We start from the raw sequence: 16760 nt of genomic DNA on the forward strand, positions 1-16760 counted from the left end.
AACAGAACAGGTTGATTCCTTTTTTGACAGGAGAACTACTTAATGTGATGAGTTTGACATGGTGTAAGAGAACTCAAAATCAAAATGCAATGCAATGAAAACAACAAAAGCCAACAAATCAAACATCCATTTCTATGAAACAATCCAGCGGACTAACTGCCTGAGTAAGGTAACTTCGTGTAATAAAACCGATTTGTTTTAAAAATGTACTTAGTTGTCATTGCATTGGTTCAACTGTAGGCGGCATAAATAACCCAGTCTAGACCAGACACTTCAGTGATTGATATTATGAAGCACAGATCCACTTGCGCAAACACCATGCGATGACAGGCAAACAACCAAGTCAGACTACCTGACCACACTACCCGCGAAGAGGTGGTGGGGTGGCCCAGTGGTTAAAGCGTTCGATCATCACGCCGAAGACTCGAGTTCGATGTCCCATATAGGTACAATGCGTGAAGCCCATTTCTTGTGTTCCCCGTCGTGATATTGCTAAAAGCTGTGTGTAAAAGCAAACGCCCTCACCACCCGTGAAGATGCGAGGCGACTAACGGGATCGGGTGGTCAGGCTCTCTGACTTCGTAGACTCATGTCATCGAATCGCAGTTGCGTAGATCGATGTTCATTCTGTTAATCACTGGATTGTGTGATCCAGACTGGATTATTTACCGAGGCCCCCATATAGGTGGAAGATTGCTTTTTTATCATTTGTTTACTATCACATCCTATAACCCTGTTGCTGTTTGCCTTTAAACAACAAACCAACAGCCCATATCTCCATTAACGCAAAGATATTGCAATCAATTCTCAAATGATTCAAGCCTACAGCGGCCAAGATACGTACCCCCCTGCTGGGTCAAACTGACATTGAATGAAGCACATTTTAAACACAAGGTTTTCCACTTACTGGCTCCAGATAAAATGGAGATTTGACCGGGGGTCTTTCCCCGTTACATGACCTTTAGGATCATAGTTCTACATTCTTCCACCATGTATTGTCTTGTTTATATTCCATTACTGTAAGCAGCATTTCAAGTTGATTTAGTTGATGAAATCTAGTTGTTAGTGCTCTCATAAACAACCTTGCTTGGCAAGCAGAAGTCCATTAAAACTGCCAGGAATTTTCCGGAAGCGAAAAAACTGGAAAATATCATATTGAATTCTCAAATTATTACAAGGGGTTTCCTTCTCTTTTATTATAATTTAATATACTCACTCCAAGGAATGTTATGTTCCGATGGCTAAACATAATACCATATTCAATCCAGCAAGAATCCCCTGCCTTACAGCACTTCTTATCGCCCAGTCGGATGTAACTGAGAGACTATCCCTGGATGTAGCAAGCATTCCTTTTTACATTATCAAATGAAGACTAGCAAAACATATATGATTATGGTATTAAGAAACAAATATAGTGAAAATTTAAAATATAACCCAAATGAAATTAGAACTATAGTTATTTTAGCTCAATGCTGACACGATGGAGCTATGCGGCACTAAGCAACAGCCACCCAGGTTCGGCTGTAGGCGGCGTAAATAACCCAGTCTGGACCCGACACTTCAGTGATTGATATTATGAAGCACAGATCCACTTACGCAATCTCCATACGATAACATGCAATCAGCCATGTCAGGCAGTCTAACGGTGACCACACTACCCGCGAAGGGGCGGTGGGGTAACCTAGTGGTTAAAGCGTTCGCTCATCACGCCGAAGACTCGAGTTCGATGTTCCATATGGGTACAATGCGTGAAGCCCATATCTGGCCACCATTTCTCGAAACAAACTTTTCTCGAAAGTTTTTCTCAGATTTCAAACTGAGTTTGACAATTTGAAACAGCTGAATTTTTAACTCAACTACATTTTTTAAATAAAAAAGCTCAAACAACTTAAGTAATCTATCCACCAAACTCAAAGTGTCTACTAAGTTTGAGTTTAATATTGATTTCATTTTATTCTGGAAATACATTTCCTGCGTTTTCTCAAATTTGAGTAAAAACTCTGACTTAAGTCAAAACTCAGACTTAAGTTTGTTTCCAGAAATCGGGGCCTGGTGTCGTGATATTGCTGGAATATAGCTAAAACCAGCGTAAAAGCAAACGTCCTCACCACCCGTGAAGATCCGAGGCGACTACCGGGATCAGGTGGTCAGGCTTTCTGATTAGGTTGACACGTCATCATATCCACATTGCGTAGATCGATGCTCATGCTGTTAATCACTGGATTGTGTGATCCAGACTGGATTATTTACAGACCGCCCCATAGCTGGAATACTGCTGAGTGCGGCATTAAACAACAGCCTACCAACGTGACCCCAGGACCCAAGTCACCTCCAACGGTCGGCATGCTTACTGGTCACCAATTCCAATCTGGGTTATATCATGGTATTGAAGAATGCTTTGTTCTGATTGGTTTAAAAGCGGTATTCCTTTTCCCACTGAAAGGTCTTTAACAATCAGCCTGACATACCGCCGCTTATAGTTTGTCTCATAGTCTCTGAACCTCCTTATTTTCCCTACTGCATAGCCCTATCTGCAATGTTATATAAAACCTTAAATGAAACAAGTCTAGATTTCCTCAGGTTCGGGATCTCTGGTCTCCCTTGGGTTCCCTTTCTGAGTTGATTTGTTACAATCAAAATTATATATATTCAGAGACTAAGCGTTAGTCTAACCGCCGCCATATAACTGGAATATAAAAATTGCTGGGTGTGGTGTTTAACAACAAATATTTTAGTGTGGAAAAGAAAACTGACATCTCGAAAGTTGGTTTGGACCTGGACTATGCATGTAAGTCCTCCTTCATGTCACGATTGTACACAGCCTGAACACAGGCCCCCACTGCGGGTAAGAAAATCGATAAACTTCGGTTTAGTATCAACACCGCCTACTATATATGTATTATATAGTAGGGGGTGTTGATACTAAACCGGGGCCTAATTTATCGATTTTCTGACCCGCAGTGGGGGCCTGTGTAACGGAAGTACTGAAAGCAGGGGTACGTGTTACTCGGGTGCTACCCGCTCGCTACCCGCTCGGTTCAAGTCGCCGTCCACCATCTCGCAACACTTTGAAGGGGTGCTACGTATGCCGTGACTTCTTGCGTCGTGAGTAGGTTCAGAGGTGTGTATGTAATTAGCTTGTAATGTGACTACAGTGTTTTTCAAATCTGTGTGCCGAAGATTGTGCATCTACAAACAAACGTCCCAGGTGAATTAATGGCACGAATTAATGTTCAGCTAGTGAGTAATGTCGAGGTCAGACAGTCCCACTGGACTCAATTTTGTGTCCGTCCGATTGTACACCTGTCGTCATATTATATCGACCTATTTTAAACCACAAAGAGTATAAAGCTGAAACTTTGAATACAGATTACGGTGTCTCATCGATAATAGACTCAAGTAAACGCTGTATATGTTCAAACAATTTCAAAATGGCAATTTAAGCCTGTTCGTCCTTGTGCAATTTAAGCTCTGTTCGTCCTTGTCAGAAGGTCATTTGTGCTGACCCTATTTTATCTACCTATGACTAGAAAGCCGAAACTTTGAATGAACGATACTGATTATACAGTGTCTCTTGTTAAACGCTCACTTTAATGTTCACCCAGTTTCAACATGGCTGCAAGTTAAGCTCTGTTCGTCCTTGTCAGAAGGTCATTTGTGCTGACCCTGTAGTCATATTATCGACCTATTTTATCTACCTATGACTAGAAAGCCGAAACTTTGAATGAGCGATACTGATTATACAATGTCTCTTGTTAAACGCTCACTTTAATGTTCACCCAGTTTCAACATGGCTGCAAGTTAAGCCCTGTTCGTCCTTGTCAGAAGGTCATTTGTGCTTCACCAATGTCTTCACTGGAAATACACAAATGGAGTTAAAGCTTCATGACAGCCCAGTCTAATTGGTCATGTGGCAAGACAGACAAACTCAAAAGTCTTATTTATGGCCATTATCATTATGATTTTTCAGCCACATTTGTTATACACCGACCTTTAGAAGTCGAGGGTATATAGTTATACCCATTAGAGAATTACGTAAGAAGACAGATGGGTTCAACCAATAACTTGAAAACTAATGGTTGGATTGATTTCAAAGTTGGTGATCACATTTGATGTCCCACGACCTATGTATAATAGCAAGTTCAAGTTCACAAGTCATTAATTGTTTCATTCCCTGTCAATCTACTGTAAAAGAAACACTCAAATAGTCACACAATCAATTATTCGGGGTTACTGTATGATATAAATATATATATATTACTTCACAAATGGCATGAGAAATTCTGAATGGCGATAACTGTTACAGTTAGTTGTGAGAAATCATCTATTTGTACCGACATGATTCCCTTCTGCTGCATTATATAAAAACATGATCCGCGGCAGTGAACGGGCTGGACACATCGGTGAATAGCTAATTAAGTATCATAATTAATTCTGTTTCATTAATTTAACGAAAGGCGGAGTAATTTTGTAAATACCACTAAAATATGGTGATAACTGTTCGCTAGCCAGTACAGCAATATCAGAATTTGAACTTCGAAAGTTTTTCAACTAAGAAGTTGAAAAGTATTTGTGTAACAGAGAGGTGTCTGCAAAGCTTGGTTCTGATTTTCAACTTTTAAATAAAAAATTGCTTCAATTTACATATTTTGAATCCAAGGGAAGTTTTGTTCAGCCAATAACTTGATGACATTTGAATGAATTGTTTGCAAAATTTGGGGATCTCCATATCTACAGGAGAGATGCAGTGCAAAGTTACATGTTGATATTGTTAATGTAATGATTATCACCACAAATTACATCTTTGAAACTTGAGAAAAAGTCCCACAACAAATTTGTTCAACCAATAATTTTACAATCATTTAATAGATGGTGGTTTGTTTTATCAGATTTAGGCAATGACAGAGGTGCAGTTTAAAGTTCAACTATCAACTGTAGCTCAGCCATAGTTGGGAGTCACAGTTCTGGGTTTCAGTGAGTCTTGCTCTCTTAAACACATGTTTTTGTATGATGTGAAGTAGTCTTGGCCATGCTTCTAAATATTCTGAAACTAAATTCTTTTATTCCGTATAAAGGCCATAGGCCCAAGTACAAAAACTCACAAAATAATAATGCAAGTGACAAAATGGTTAGATACACATTTTAAGCACTTCTTAACCTTAAAGCTTCTTTTACAAATTTTGCTAAGTTAATTAGGATATTCACTTTGTCACAACTTAATAACATGTTAAACTTATAAATAGAGGGATATTTCCAGACATTTTCAGGAATATACTTTTGTCTTAAAATGGAATAAACTTTACATATTAACAGAAAATGGTATTCATCTTCTATACATCCATTCATACATAAATTACAAAATCGTTCATTGCGAACAATACCACAACGTCTACCAACATTTATCATTAAAGGCAATTCCCCAGATCTTAGCAAAAATAAAAGCCTTCTATATTCGCGATTCTTTAGAGTGGATAAATAATATTCAACTGTCAATAGAGATTTATATTCTTGGTAGAAACATAACTTATTTGATTCACAAACTTTAGAAAACCAATCTTGTTGGTGGCAATCTTTAACCCTTTGCACAAACTTACTTAGAAATAAAGAACAATTACCAACTTCCTGAGAGATCCAAACAAATCCAAAACCATAAGAGAACAGTAATATTTTAACCTTTGAAGCCCATGTAACACGATTGCAGTCGTCTAAGGATTTACACAGAAGATAGCATTGCTTAGGATATCTATGATTAGGCATTGATAGCAACTTTAACCAATACTGAATACATCTTTTATGACAATCGACAAATAAGCCATATCTACCACATTCACCAAGTGCAGCAACATTAGAGACATAACTACCTACACCAATGACATATTTACAAAACTTAACATGAAAACGCTCGATGCATTCAAACTTTGAATGACCCCACACTTCACTAGAATAGAGTAGGATTGGCTTAATCTGAGCATCAAATATCTTGAATAAAACTAAAGAAGAAATATTCTGAAACTTACGCTCTAATTGTTTAACGGATACTAGGGCTTTTGATGCTTTTTGAACAAGAACTTCAATACCTTTTGACCAACATAACCTGTTAGAAAACGTTAACCCAAGATAATTATAATAGGTCGATGTCTTAATAGTTTTATTGCCAAACATCCATTTTTCAGAAAACCGTAACTTGCCACCATTTCTAAAAACTAAAATTTCAGTCTTATCTAAATTGACATCCAAACCCCATTTGATACTAAACTGCTCCAATACATCTATTTTTCTCTTTAGACCAATCACACTATCATCAAACAAACACAGATCATCAGCATAAAATAAAGATAAAATATCACGAAACTCTTGACCAACAAATGTACCTCGGACATTCGATTCCTGTAACATAGTTTCCAACTCAACAACAAAAAGAGAGAACAACAAAGGATTTAAAATACACCCCTGTTTTACGCCACTAAAAGTATCAAAATAATGAGAAATGGAACTATTTGACAGTTTAACAGCAGATTTAACTTTGGAGTACATGTCCAATAATACTGTAAATATTCTACCATGAATACCTTTATTTAAAACTGAGAACCACAATAATTTACGATTAATGGAATCAAATGCCTTTCTGAAATCAACGAATAAACAATAAAAACGACCATTAGTTTTCGAGATATACTTTTGGACCAGACACTGTAAACTGAAAATATTATCAACAGTGCTATATCCAGCACGGAACCCAGCCTGAGACTCAGGAATCTTGTCATACTGATGACAAAAACTTGTCAACCTCTTGTTTAATATAAACGTAAATAATTTCCCCATGACATCACTAAGCGTTATCCCTCTATAATTATTAACCTCTGTCTTCTTGCCTTTCTTGTGAAGCGGTATAACCAGTCCTTTAGCCCATTCTATAGGGAAATTACCACTGTTCAAAATATTATTAAACAATGCATGAAAAAATGGCAATAGTTCAGTTTTACAACATTTTATCATTTCTGAAACTAAGCTTCCCAATGATGTCCCAATGGATAAAAAAGCTGAAACTGAACCAGCTTGGAGCAGCCATTTTGAAATACATTTGTAAACAATGAAATGGAATGAAGTTAACAGATGCACTCATAAGATTTGGTTTTCTACTATTTAATACTTTCACCTTGATTAACATTGATGTGTTTTGACCACATTCACACTTCCTCTGCTTGTGTAAACATAATCACTTCCAAAACTGAGGGACCTGAACTTAGGCAAGCATGTTTCATGTTTCAAAAAAGGTACAACCACTAATGAATTGTGATATGTCAGAAAGCTGAACACTTGATCTGTTTGTTTGTTGTTTGCTTTTGTTTTGTTGAATGCCGCACTCAGCAATATTCCAGCTAGTGGAGGTCTCTAAATAATCAAATCTGGACCAGACAATCCAGTTATCAACATCATGAGCATCAATCAATGCAATTGGGATACAATGACATGTGTCAACCGAGTCAGCAAAACTAACCACCTAATCCCGTTGTCGCCTCTTAGTCAAGCATGGTTTGCTGAAGACTAGTTCTAACCCGGTTCCTCACTGGTACTTGCATTTTTTTACCAAATGTTTTAGTTTGAGCAGATTTAAGACATCAGCATGGTATTCATCTTTGTCAGGCATAGCATAATATTATCATGAAAGGATGCAGTTTTATCCAATCAAAATAGAGAGCGAAAGGTCGCGGGTTCAATCCCTGGTCGGCTCGGAGTCAGTATAATGTATCTGAGTTGGGTATTCATGCTTCACTCTGGCGTGGTATCTCAGTGGACTAGCACTATAAAACCAGCTTAAGTCTGGGCTAGTACAAGCAGCCGCACATACACATACACACGTATGCACGTTGTCATATGAGCGAAATATTCTCAAGCACGACGTTAAACACAATTTCACTTCACTTTCAATCAAAATAGGGTACAAATACCTTAATACAAAAAGAAAAGTCTTGGTTTAATGTACCTTTTTTTTACCTTGGAACAATGTTGTCAGACCAGCTTACTTATTGTCACAGCATGTTTAGGTTCCACATTATTTTCACAGACAGAGCACGGTGAAGTGAGGAGGCGAACTTGTGATGGCCAGTAGAGATGAAGACAGTGGACATCATCTGGTCATGGCCACTTCCAGTGAGCCATCTGAAAGTCACATGGCCACTTCCAATGGACAGCCTGAAGGTCACGTGGCCCCTTCTAGTGGACCGCCTGAAGGTCACATGGAACTTCCAATGAGGTATCTGAATTTCGCGTTGCTACTTCTGGTGAGTCATCTGAAGGTCACATGGCCGCTTCCGGAGAGCAGTCTGAAAGTCACATGGACATGTTAGCTTTGAGAGGTGACTTGCCAGTTCCTGATATTGACATATCGGGTTCAGATGAGGAATACCTTACAGCAGAGGATGACTCTGGTAGCAGCGGAGTCAGTTCAGACGAAGAACATGAAGGTCTCTTGGTACCCGCATGGGTTCAGCTGAGCATTGGGACGTTCTTGAGCTGGAGAGCCAAGCAATCACACTTAGTACAGGTAGGTGTCACTCTTGTCTTCCGGGTTGTCATCTGTGTTGACATTTATATGAAATAAAACAAACTAAGGTGTCCTGTTCATTCTTTCTAATATTCCAATTCAAATATTTTACATCAGTCAAATTTCACTCAGTTCGTCATTGTTGTACTTTTCCACCTGTCTTCTCTTTGTACTGTGAACTGTCCCCCTTTGCATGTATTTATGCCATGTGAAACTGATGAAGCAGGATACGCCCACCTTTTCGTGACCACCTGGTATAATCACTATTTGACACTGATTCATGAGCAGTCAGAATTGTATAGCGACTGTTCTAGCCTCTAGCAGATGGAGGTGGAGTGAGGTGAAATTGGGTTTAACGTCGTACTTGAGAATATTTCAATGTCTTTTGGTATGACGCGGTTGGGGATCGAACCCATGAACTTCCGCTCTCCGGGCGGATGCTCTAACCACTACACCATGGAGGCAGTCTTTAGCAGATGGATGTTTTGTCACCTCCATTTAGTGGAGAATACAACTTTTAAGGCTCACACCTTTTTCAGAACTGAAAGACACATTGCTCTGAAATGTTCACAGGATGTTCACAGCCTGTTTTAGCATGAGGATTTGTGTTTGTGTTGTTTAATGGCACACACAGCAATATTCCAGCTATTTGGCAGTGGTTTGTGAATAGTTTGGACAAGACAATCCAGTGATCAACAGCATGAATATCAATCTACACAACTGGGATACAATGACATGTGTCAACCAAGTCAGTAAGCATGACCACCCGATCCTGGTAGCACTCAGAGACGTAACGTGTACGCGAGATGGACTATGATCTCTTGTACGTGAGATGGGTGCAGTCTGCGGTACAAACTGAAGCGCTTGATTCAATCACCATGCAAACACGATGCAGGATGATTAAAGTGTCCGTAAAATCCCCAAGCGTGGTGGTGACTTGACAGTCGTGAATAAACAGGTTTTTCGGGAAAGCAGAAACACTACACACTCTCAGGTAGTCACTTGTACGTGTAATGGGGGACCGTCTCGTGTACATGTTATATCCACTACTGGTTAGTCGCCTCTTACGACAAGTATGGGTTTTGGAAGACCAATTCTAACCAGGATCTTCACGGCTGTACCCCGATCTTGATAATATCCAAGAATTATGTCAGTCTGTCAGTCAAACGACATTTCAGTTCATCATGGGTATTATTATGAGGAGAGAAGGTGTCTATTTTGAACAATACTTGTTTGCTTCCTGAATACAGTGTATGAATCAACTTGATCTGCTTCACTCTGTGTCAGTCTGTTGAGGAGCTGACAGAGCGTCAGACAGTTTGTTGAATCTCATGATTCCTGATGAATATGTTTAATTCATCAGGGATTGTATATGACAGGATAAGTTTTATTATCATGAAATACGTGAACGTCTTCAGAATGATAGAAACCCAACTTTTCGCCCTGCAGTAATATGAAATGTTATTCATTGTGGAAAGAAAACACCTGATTAATTCAGGTTTTGGTTACGATGGTTACTGATGATTCCTCCTGTTTGGTGTTGACAGGTGAACAGCGTTCAGGGAACGCCCAAGCTGCCAACATGATCAACATCGTCACTGGAGGGGCAGGACAAGGAACACTGGGGAGAGGTGAGTGTTGATGGAGGAAGGGTCAGTAAGTGACTAGATCTTCTTCAAGACTGTTACCATTCTCAGTTTCTCAGGGACAGAATCTGTGCATACCAACATGTTTCCCTGGTCCTACCTGTCACCCTCATGGATTGAAATGTTTGATAGAAGAATACATCGTATATAAACTCCTGATGTATTGACATATCTTGCAAAACTAATGAATCTTGGATGATGTATCTGTATATAAAACAACTAGTACACACCCTGTGTCAATTTTGCTGTGCTTTCACAACTGATACCACAAGCTTTTGTCAGTGAATAAGCATGTTGGTGTTTTGTGTTCAGTTCAAAGTAGTCTTAAATGTGGAGTTGAAATATCACTTTCTTTGGATGAGACTTATAACAACTAAGGGATGTTCCACACACAATAGAAATACGTGAATACTTTGTCATTTTATGTTTACACCGAAGGTCTTTGCTGGGATGGTAAAAACTTTTTTCCCCTTCACAGATACCCTTGATTTGCGCACAGATGAAGCAAGGAAGATTTTTGCTCCAACTGAAGCCTACAGAAAAGTCAAACAGAAATTGAAGGAATTTGGTCATGTGACTATCTGTGGTGCTTCAGGAGAGGGCAAGACAACAATGGCTCTGGTGCTGGGTTCACAGTATAGACAAAAGGGGTACGAAGTCGTGTTTGTGGACAGCCTTAAGAAGTTTGACTTTGACCGATGTCTAAGTACTAACTCAAGAGTATTTCTGATTGTAGACGATTTGTTTGGTACAGTTGGAGTTTCTGCTAATACTTCACAGGTTAAAAACTTTTTTAGAACAAAAGCAGAGAGCAGAAGAGAAACGGTCAGAATTGAGGGAAAACTGTGATGCTGGTGAAAAATTCAGAAACAAAGTGCAAAGTTTAACAGAATCTCAAACAAAGGACATTCATGTTGTCTTCACATCAAAATCTTACAATTTCCATGATGGACTTGCAAAACTGCAGTATGAGGGTTTCAAATTGTTCAAGGGTCAAACAGTAGTGGACTTAACAAAACAAGAAAAATACAGGCTTTCTGACAAAGAGAAGAAATCAATATTTGAACGACATAAGCATGCTTTTGGTGACTACTCTGTGCAACATATTCCAGATTACAATGAGCTGGAAATCTCTTCTAACATCTTTGGATTTCCTCTCATTTGTAAACTTTGTTTTGAATTTTCCTCTTTCTTTAAAAATGAAAAATCGTTTTTCAAGGAACCACTGTCTTATCTTAGGTTAGAACTGAAGCAGTTACTTGAAGACAGAAATGATAGATCGGCCATTTTGGTTCTGATGCTGCTGTGTGAAGACAAATTGAACCTGACCAGGTTAGACAGTGGAGATGAAGACAAGGAAATGGACAGGATGGTCAAAACTGTTCAAGACCTGATGCCAAATGCTACACGTTCAGGCATGTACAAAGCCGCTAAAAGTTTTAGAGGTATATTCTTCACAAGAGGAGACACTATTGGCTTTGCCCATTCTTCAATCTATGATGCTTGTGCCTGTGCTATGTTCAATACCAGTCCAGACTTTGTTTTGAAGAACTGTAGTGATGACTTTCTGTTTGAAAGAGTACAAGGTGAAAAAGTTGAAGAAACAACAGTTGATGACCATCTCCATCTGATATATGTCTCAGATAATTATGATGACCTACTTACCACAAGGTTTGCACATTCTATTAAACAAGGAAAGTTTTCTCAATCAGTGACACATCCTGTTCTCAAACGAGACACAACAGCTTTCAAACTGCTGAACAAACTTCAGTGTGATGGGACAAAGCACCACCATCCGCATAATCAAACTGACTCTAAAGATGAACTTTGGTTTCACAGGAGAGAGAAAGGAAAATGTTTTCTGTACTGGGCAGTTCTTGGACATAATGCACATCTAGTTACAGATATAGAACACACAACTGGAGAAGAGTTCTCTCAAGAGGAGATCAGTCAAGCTATGGAAGGGTGTGCACAAAGCAACAATGTGACAGTATTGAAATGGCTCTTCACTCGCTCCGAAAAACATGATCATCAATTGACACTGAACAGACTTTTGTTGCAAGCTGCTGAAAATGGCAGCTCCGATATTCTAGTGTATCTGCACCAGGAAGGTGCTGATGTTAACACTAGAGACAAGAAGTTACAAAACATCTTCCATCTGGTTTGCAAGACAGGAATGAAAAAATCCCTGAAAATCCTGTTAAATAGGAAGCCTGGAGATAATGTTATAAACTCTGTTGATGTGAATGGCCAAACGCCTGTCATGGTTGCAGCCCTTTCAGCATCAGAAGATTGTTTTGAGTTACTACGGAAAATATCAAACTTGAATGTCAAAGATAAATATTGCAATGGAATTATTCATCTTGCCTGTCGTGGTGGCATCAAGGCTGTCGTGAAACATCTCCTGTCTCCTTCTAACATCAACAGTAGAGGTCAGTATGGCTGGACACCAGCAATGGTGGCGGCTGTCAGTGGACATCAAAGTGTATTTCACCTCCTTGTGTCCAAGCAAGCTGACCTGACACTGGTGGATACATCTGGTAATAGTTTACTTCATTTTGCCTGTCAGGGTGGGAACACTGCTATAGTACAACACCTCCTTTCTCCCTCTAACATCAACAGTAGAGGGAGACATGGATGGACGCCAGTGATGAAGGCAGCTATCAATGGACATCAAAGTGTGTTTGACCTCCTTGTGTCCAACCAAGCTGACCTGACACTGGTGGATACATATGGTGATAGTTTACTTCATCTTGCCTGTCGTGGTGGGAACACTGTTATAGTACAACACCTCCTGTCTCCTAACATCAACAGTAGAGGGATCCATGGGTGGACACCAGCAATGCATTCAGCTGTCAATGGACATCAAAGTGTGTTTGACCTCCTTGTGTCCAACCAAGCTGACCTGACACTGGTGGCTACATCTGGTGATAGTTTACTTCATCTTGCCTGTCATGGTGGGAACACCGCTATAGTACAACACCTCCTGTCTCCTTCTAACATCAACAGTAGAGGTGAGTGTGGCTGGACACCAGCAATGGTGGCAGCTGTCAGTGGACATCAAAGTGTGTTTGACCTCCTTGTGTCCAACCAAGCTGACCTGACACTGGTGGATGCATATGGTAATAGTTTACTTCATCTTGCCTGTCATGGTGGGAACACCGCTATAGTACAACACCTCCTGTCTCCTTCTAACATCAACAGTAGAGGTGAGTGTGGCTGGACACCAGCAATGGTGGCAGCTATCAATGGACATCAAAGTGTGTTTGACCTCCTTTTGTCCAACCAAGCTGACCTGACACTGGTAGCTACATCTGGTGATAGTTTACTTCATCTTGCCTGTCGTGGTGGGAACACTGCTATAGTACAACACCTCCTGTCTCCCTCTAACATCAACAGTAGAGGGAGACATGGATGGACTCCGGCAATGGTGGCTGCTGTCAGTGGACATCAAAGTGTGTTTGACCTCCTTTTGTCCAACCAAGCTGACCTGACACTGGTGGCTACATCTGGTGATAGTTTACTTCATCTTGCCTGTCGTGGTGGGAACACTGCTATAGTACAACACCTCCTGTCTCCTAACATCAACAGTAGAGGTGAGTATGGCGGAACACCAGCAATGGTGGCGGCTGTCAGTGGACATCAAAGTGTGTTTGACCTCCTTGTGTCCAACCAAGCTGACCTGACACTGGTGGCTACATCTGGTGATAGTTTACTTCATCTTGCCTGTCGGGGTGGGAACACTGCTATAGTACAACACCTCCTGTCTCCCTCTAACATCAACAGTAGAGGGAAACATGGATGGACTCCAGCAATGATGGCTGCTGTCAGTGGACATCAAAGTGTGTTTGACCTCCTTGTGTCCAACCAAGCTGACCTGACACTGGTGGCTACATCTGGTGATAGTTTACTTCATCTTGCCTGTCAGGGTGGGAACACTGCTATAGTACAACACCTCCTGTCTCCTTCTAACATCAACAGTAGAGGGAAACATGGCTGGACACCAGCAATGGTGGCAGCTGTCAGTGGACATCAAAGTGTGTTTGACCTCCTTGTGTCCAACCAAGCTGACCTGACACTGGTGGCTACATCTGGTGATAGTTTACTTCATCTTGCCTGTCAGGGTGGGAACACTGCTATAGTACAACACCTCCTGTCTCCTTCTAACATCAACAGTAGAGGTGAGTATGGCGGAACACCAGCAATGGTGGCAGCTGTCAGTGGACATCAAAGTGTGTTTGACCTCCTTGTGTCCAACCAAGCTGACCTGACACTGGTGGATGCATCTGGTAATAGTTTACTTCATCTTGCCTGTCATGGTGGGAACACTGCTATAGTACAACACCTCCTGTCTCCCTCTAACATCAACAGTAGAGGGAGACATGGATGGACACCAGCAATGGTGGCAGCTGTCAGTGGACATCAAAGTGTGTTTGACCTCCTTGTGTCCAACCATGCTGACCTGACACTGGTGGCTACATCTGGTGATAGTTTACTTCATCTTGCCTGTCAGGGTGGGAACACTGCTATAGTACAACACCTCCTGTCTCCCTCTAACATCAACAGTAGAGGGAGACTTGGATACACACCTGTATTGAAGGCTGCCTTCTGCGGACATAAAGATGTGGTTGACCTCCTAATCCAGCACAAAGCTGACCTGACACTTCTGACAGACAGTAATGACGATATCAGACGTGTAGCTGAGATGGGAGGGCATCCTTCATTGACCAGTTATCTACAAACTGTTCACCAGCCTCACTAACTACACCAATCAAACAGCACCACAGGATTGCAGTGGTCGAATTCAGGAAAGAAGAGTCACAGTGATCTTCTATTCAACAACCTATTTAATGCCTAAAGGTCATTTGATATTCAAGTGGGGTTGGGCACTGGAATTTCTTGAACTACCAGATAATATTTGGAGAACAAAATCAGATGTTACATATGATTGCAATGAAACTTATGTTTTTGCAGGACAAGTTCACCTTTCTTTTAGAATGTTTATTCTTCCTGATCAGACTGCTGCCACTAATGGCACAAGGCCTCCATTTTGTCTGCCACCTATGGCTGTTTGATTTCTGGTTTGCTCAAATTATGTTTCTTGCTTTGTCAGCACGATTCCTGTACTAATGGGTTTCCCCAAAGAAGTAACATGTGCGACCTGCCTCACTTCAGGCTTTCCTTCCTTTCCAACCTGACACGCCAAGACATCTAGCTGACACGCCATGCCATCTAACTGACCTGCCATGACATCTAGCTGACACACCATGACATCTAGCTGACCTGCCATGACATCCAGCTGACACACCATGACATCTAGCTGACATGCCATGACATCCAGCTGACACGCCATGACATCTAGCTGACACGCCATGACATCTAGCTGACACGCCATGACATCTAGCTGACACGCCATGAAATCTAGCTGACATGCCATGACATCTAGCTGACATGCCATGACATCCAGCTGACATGCCATGACATCCAGCTGACATGCCATGACATCCAGCTGACATGCCATGACATCCAGCTGACACGCCATGACATCTAGCTGACATGCTATGACATCTAGCTGACACGCCTTGACATCTAGCTGACACGCCATGACATCTAGCTGACATGCTATGACATCTAGCTGACACGCCACGACATAACTCAATTACTGATCAAAGCCATGAGATCTAGGCACTTGTGATTCATTTGTATATTCAGTGAATCAAACCATATCCCTTCATGAATTTGATTTGTTATCCACAATCACCGGAATAAGATATTCTTAAATATTTTAAAATGGAGTGTTTTTCTTAAGTTTGATTTAATTTATCAAAAAGTGATATGCAAAATGGAATGCATCCAAGCCAGGCAGGGTCGTGGTCAACACGCTTATGTATTAATTCATTGATGTTGTCACTGGTTATTGTCGTGATAAATTTGTACTGTCAATTCCCAATATTTGTGTACCAAATAAGAGCAATAACCCATTCATTCACTCACTCACTCGTTCATGATGTAATTGAATTATTGATCTAAGCTGTTTCATCTACATTCTTACGATTAATTTGCATATTCAGTGAATCAGAATTTACCCTTCATATATTTGATGTTATCCGCAATCAATAATTCAATTAATGTTTTATTGAGGAGTGATTTTTATACTGAGTCAAAAAAGAAACTTCACATTATTTCTCCAGGGCACTATAAAAGAACAAGAGATGGTAAGATGGTTAAATTGTTATTATTTCATTGCTGAGATCTGTGTGATGTACTCGATACACTGACAGTGCCATAATCAGTTCCATTAGGCTACACCGCCGTTCCAAAACATGGGAATACAGAATGTCAAGTCACAAGAATAAAAATGCGAAATTTCTCAGTTCAATATCGTGTATGGCCGCCCCGTGCATTCACCACTGCCAAACACCGTCTCCTCATGGACTGCCAGATGCTTGTGAACACGTGGTTGGGGATTCTGCGCCATTGCTCTTGCAAAGCAGCGCCAAGTTCCTGCAAATTCTGCGGTTGGTTCCTAAGACCACGAAGCCTTCTCCCAAGTGCATCCCAAACGTGCT

General features: G+C 40.7%; 1 protein-coding gene across 1 annotated transcript; it reads left to right on the plus strand.

The window, feature by feature from the left end:
* The first annotated feature begins 3017 nt into the window (after positions 1-3017).
* Positions 3018-11040, plus strand: LOC124272579. The gene is made up of 5 exons (XM_046707783.1): positions 3018-3109; positions 8066-8166; positions 8233-8545; positions 10093-10176; positions 10670-11040. Exons 3-5 carry the CDS (start codon positions 8482-8484, stop codon positions 11038-11040), a joined length of 519 nt encoding a protein of 172 aa, XP_046563739.1. The 5' UTR covers positions 3018-3109; positions 8066-8166; positions 8233-8481.
* Positions 11041-16760: the final 5720 nt, after the last annotated feature.

Source organism: Haliotis rubra, unplaced genomic scaffold (genome assembly GCF_003918875.1).
Source record: "Haliotis rubra isolate DU_JTF1 unplaced genomic scaffold, ASM391887v1 Scf1704, whole genome shotgun sequence".
Lineage (NCBI taxonomy): Eukaryota > Metazoa > Mollusca > Gastropoda > Lepetellida > Haliotidae > Haliotis > Haliotis rubra.

What these genes read in the sequence shown, in the direction of transcription:
- LOC124272579 (XM_046707783.1), top strand. Translation starts at nt 8,482, where the DNA reads ATGGGTTCAGCTGAGCATTGGGACGTTCTTGAGCTGGAGAGCCAAGCA. An exon ending in AGCAATCACACTTAGTACAG is followed by an intron (nt 8,546 to 10,092) that starts GTAGGTGTCACT and finishes TGGTGTTGACAG; the next exon opens with GTGAACAGCGTTCAGGGAAC. An exon ending in ACAAGGAACACTGGGGAGAG is followed by an intron (nt 10,177 to 10,669) that starts GTGAGTGTTGAT and finishes TCCCCTTCACAG; the next exon opens with ATACCCTTGATTTGCGCACA.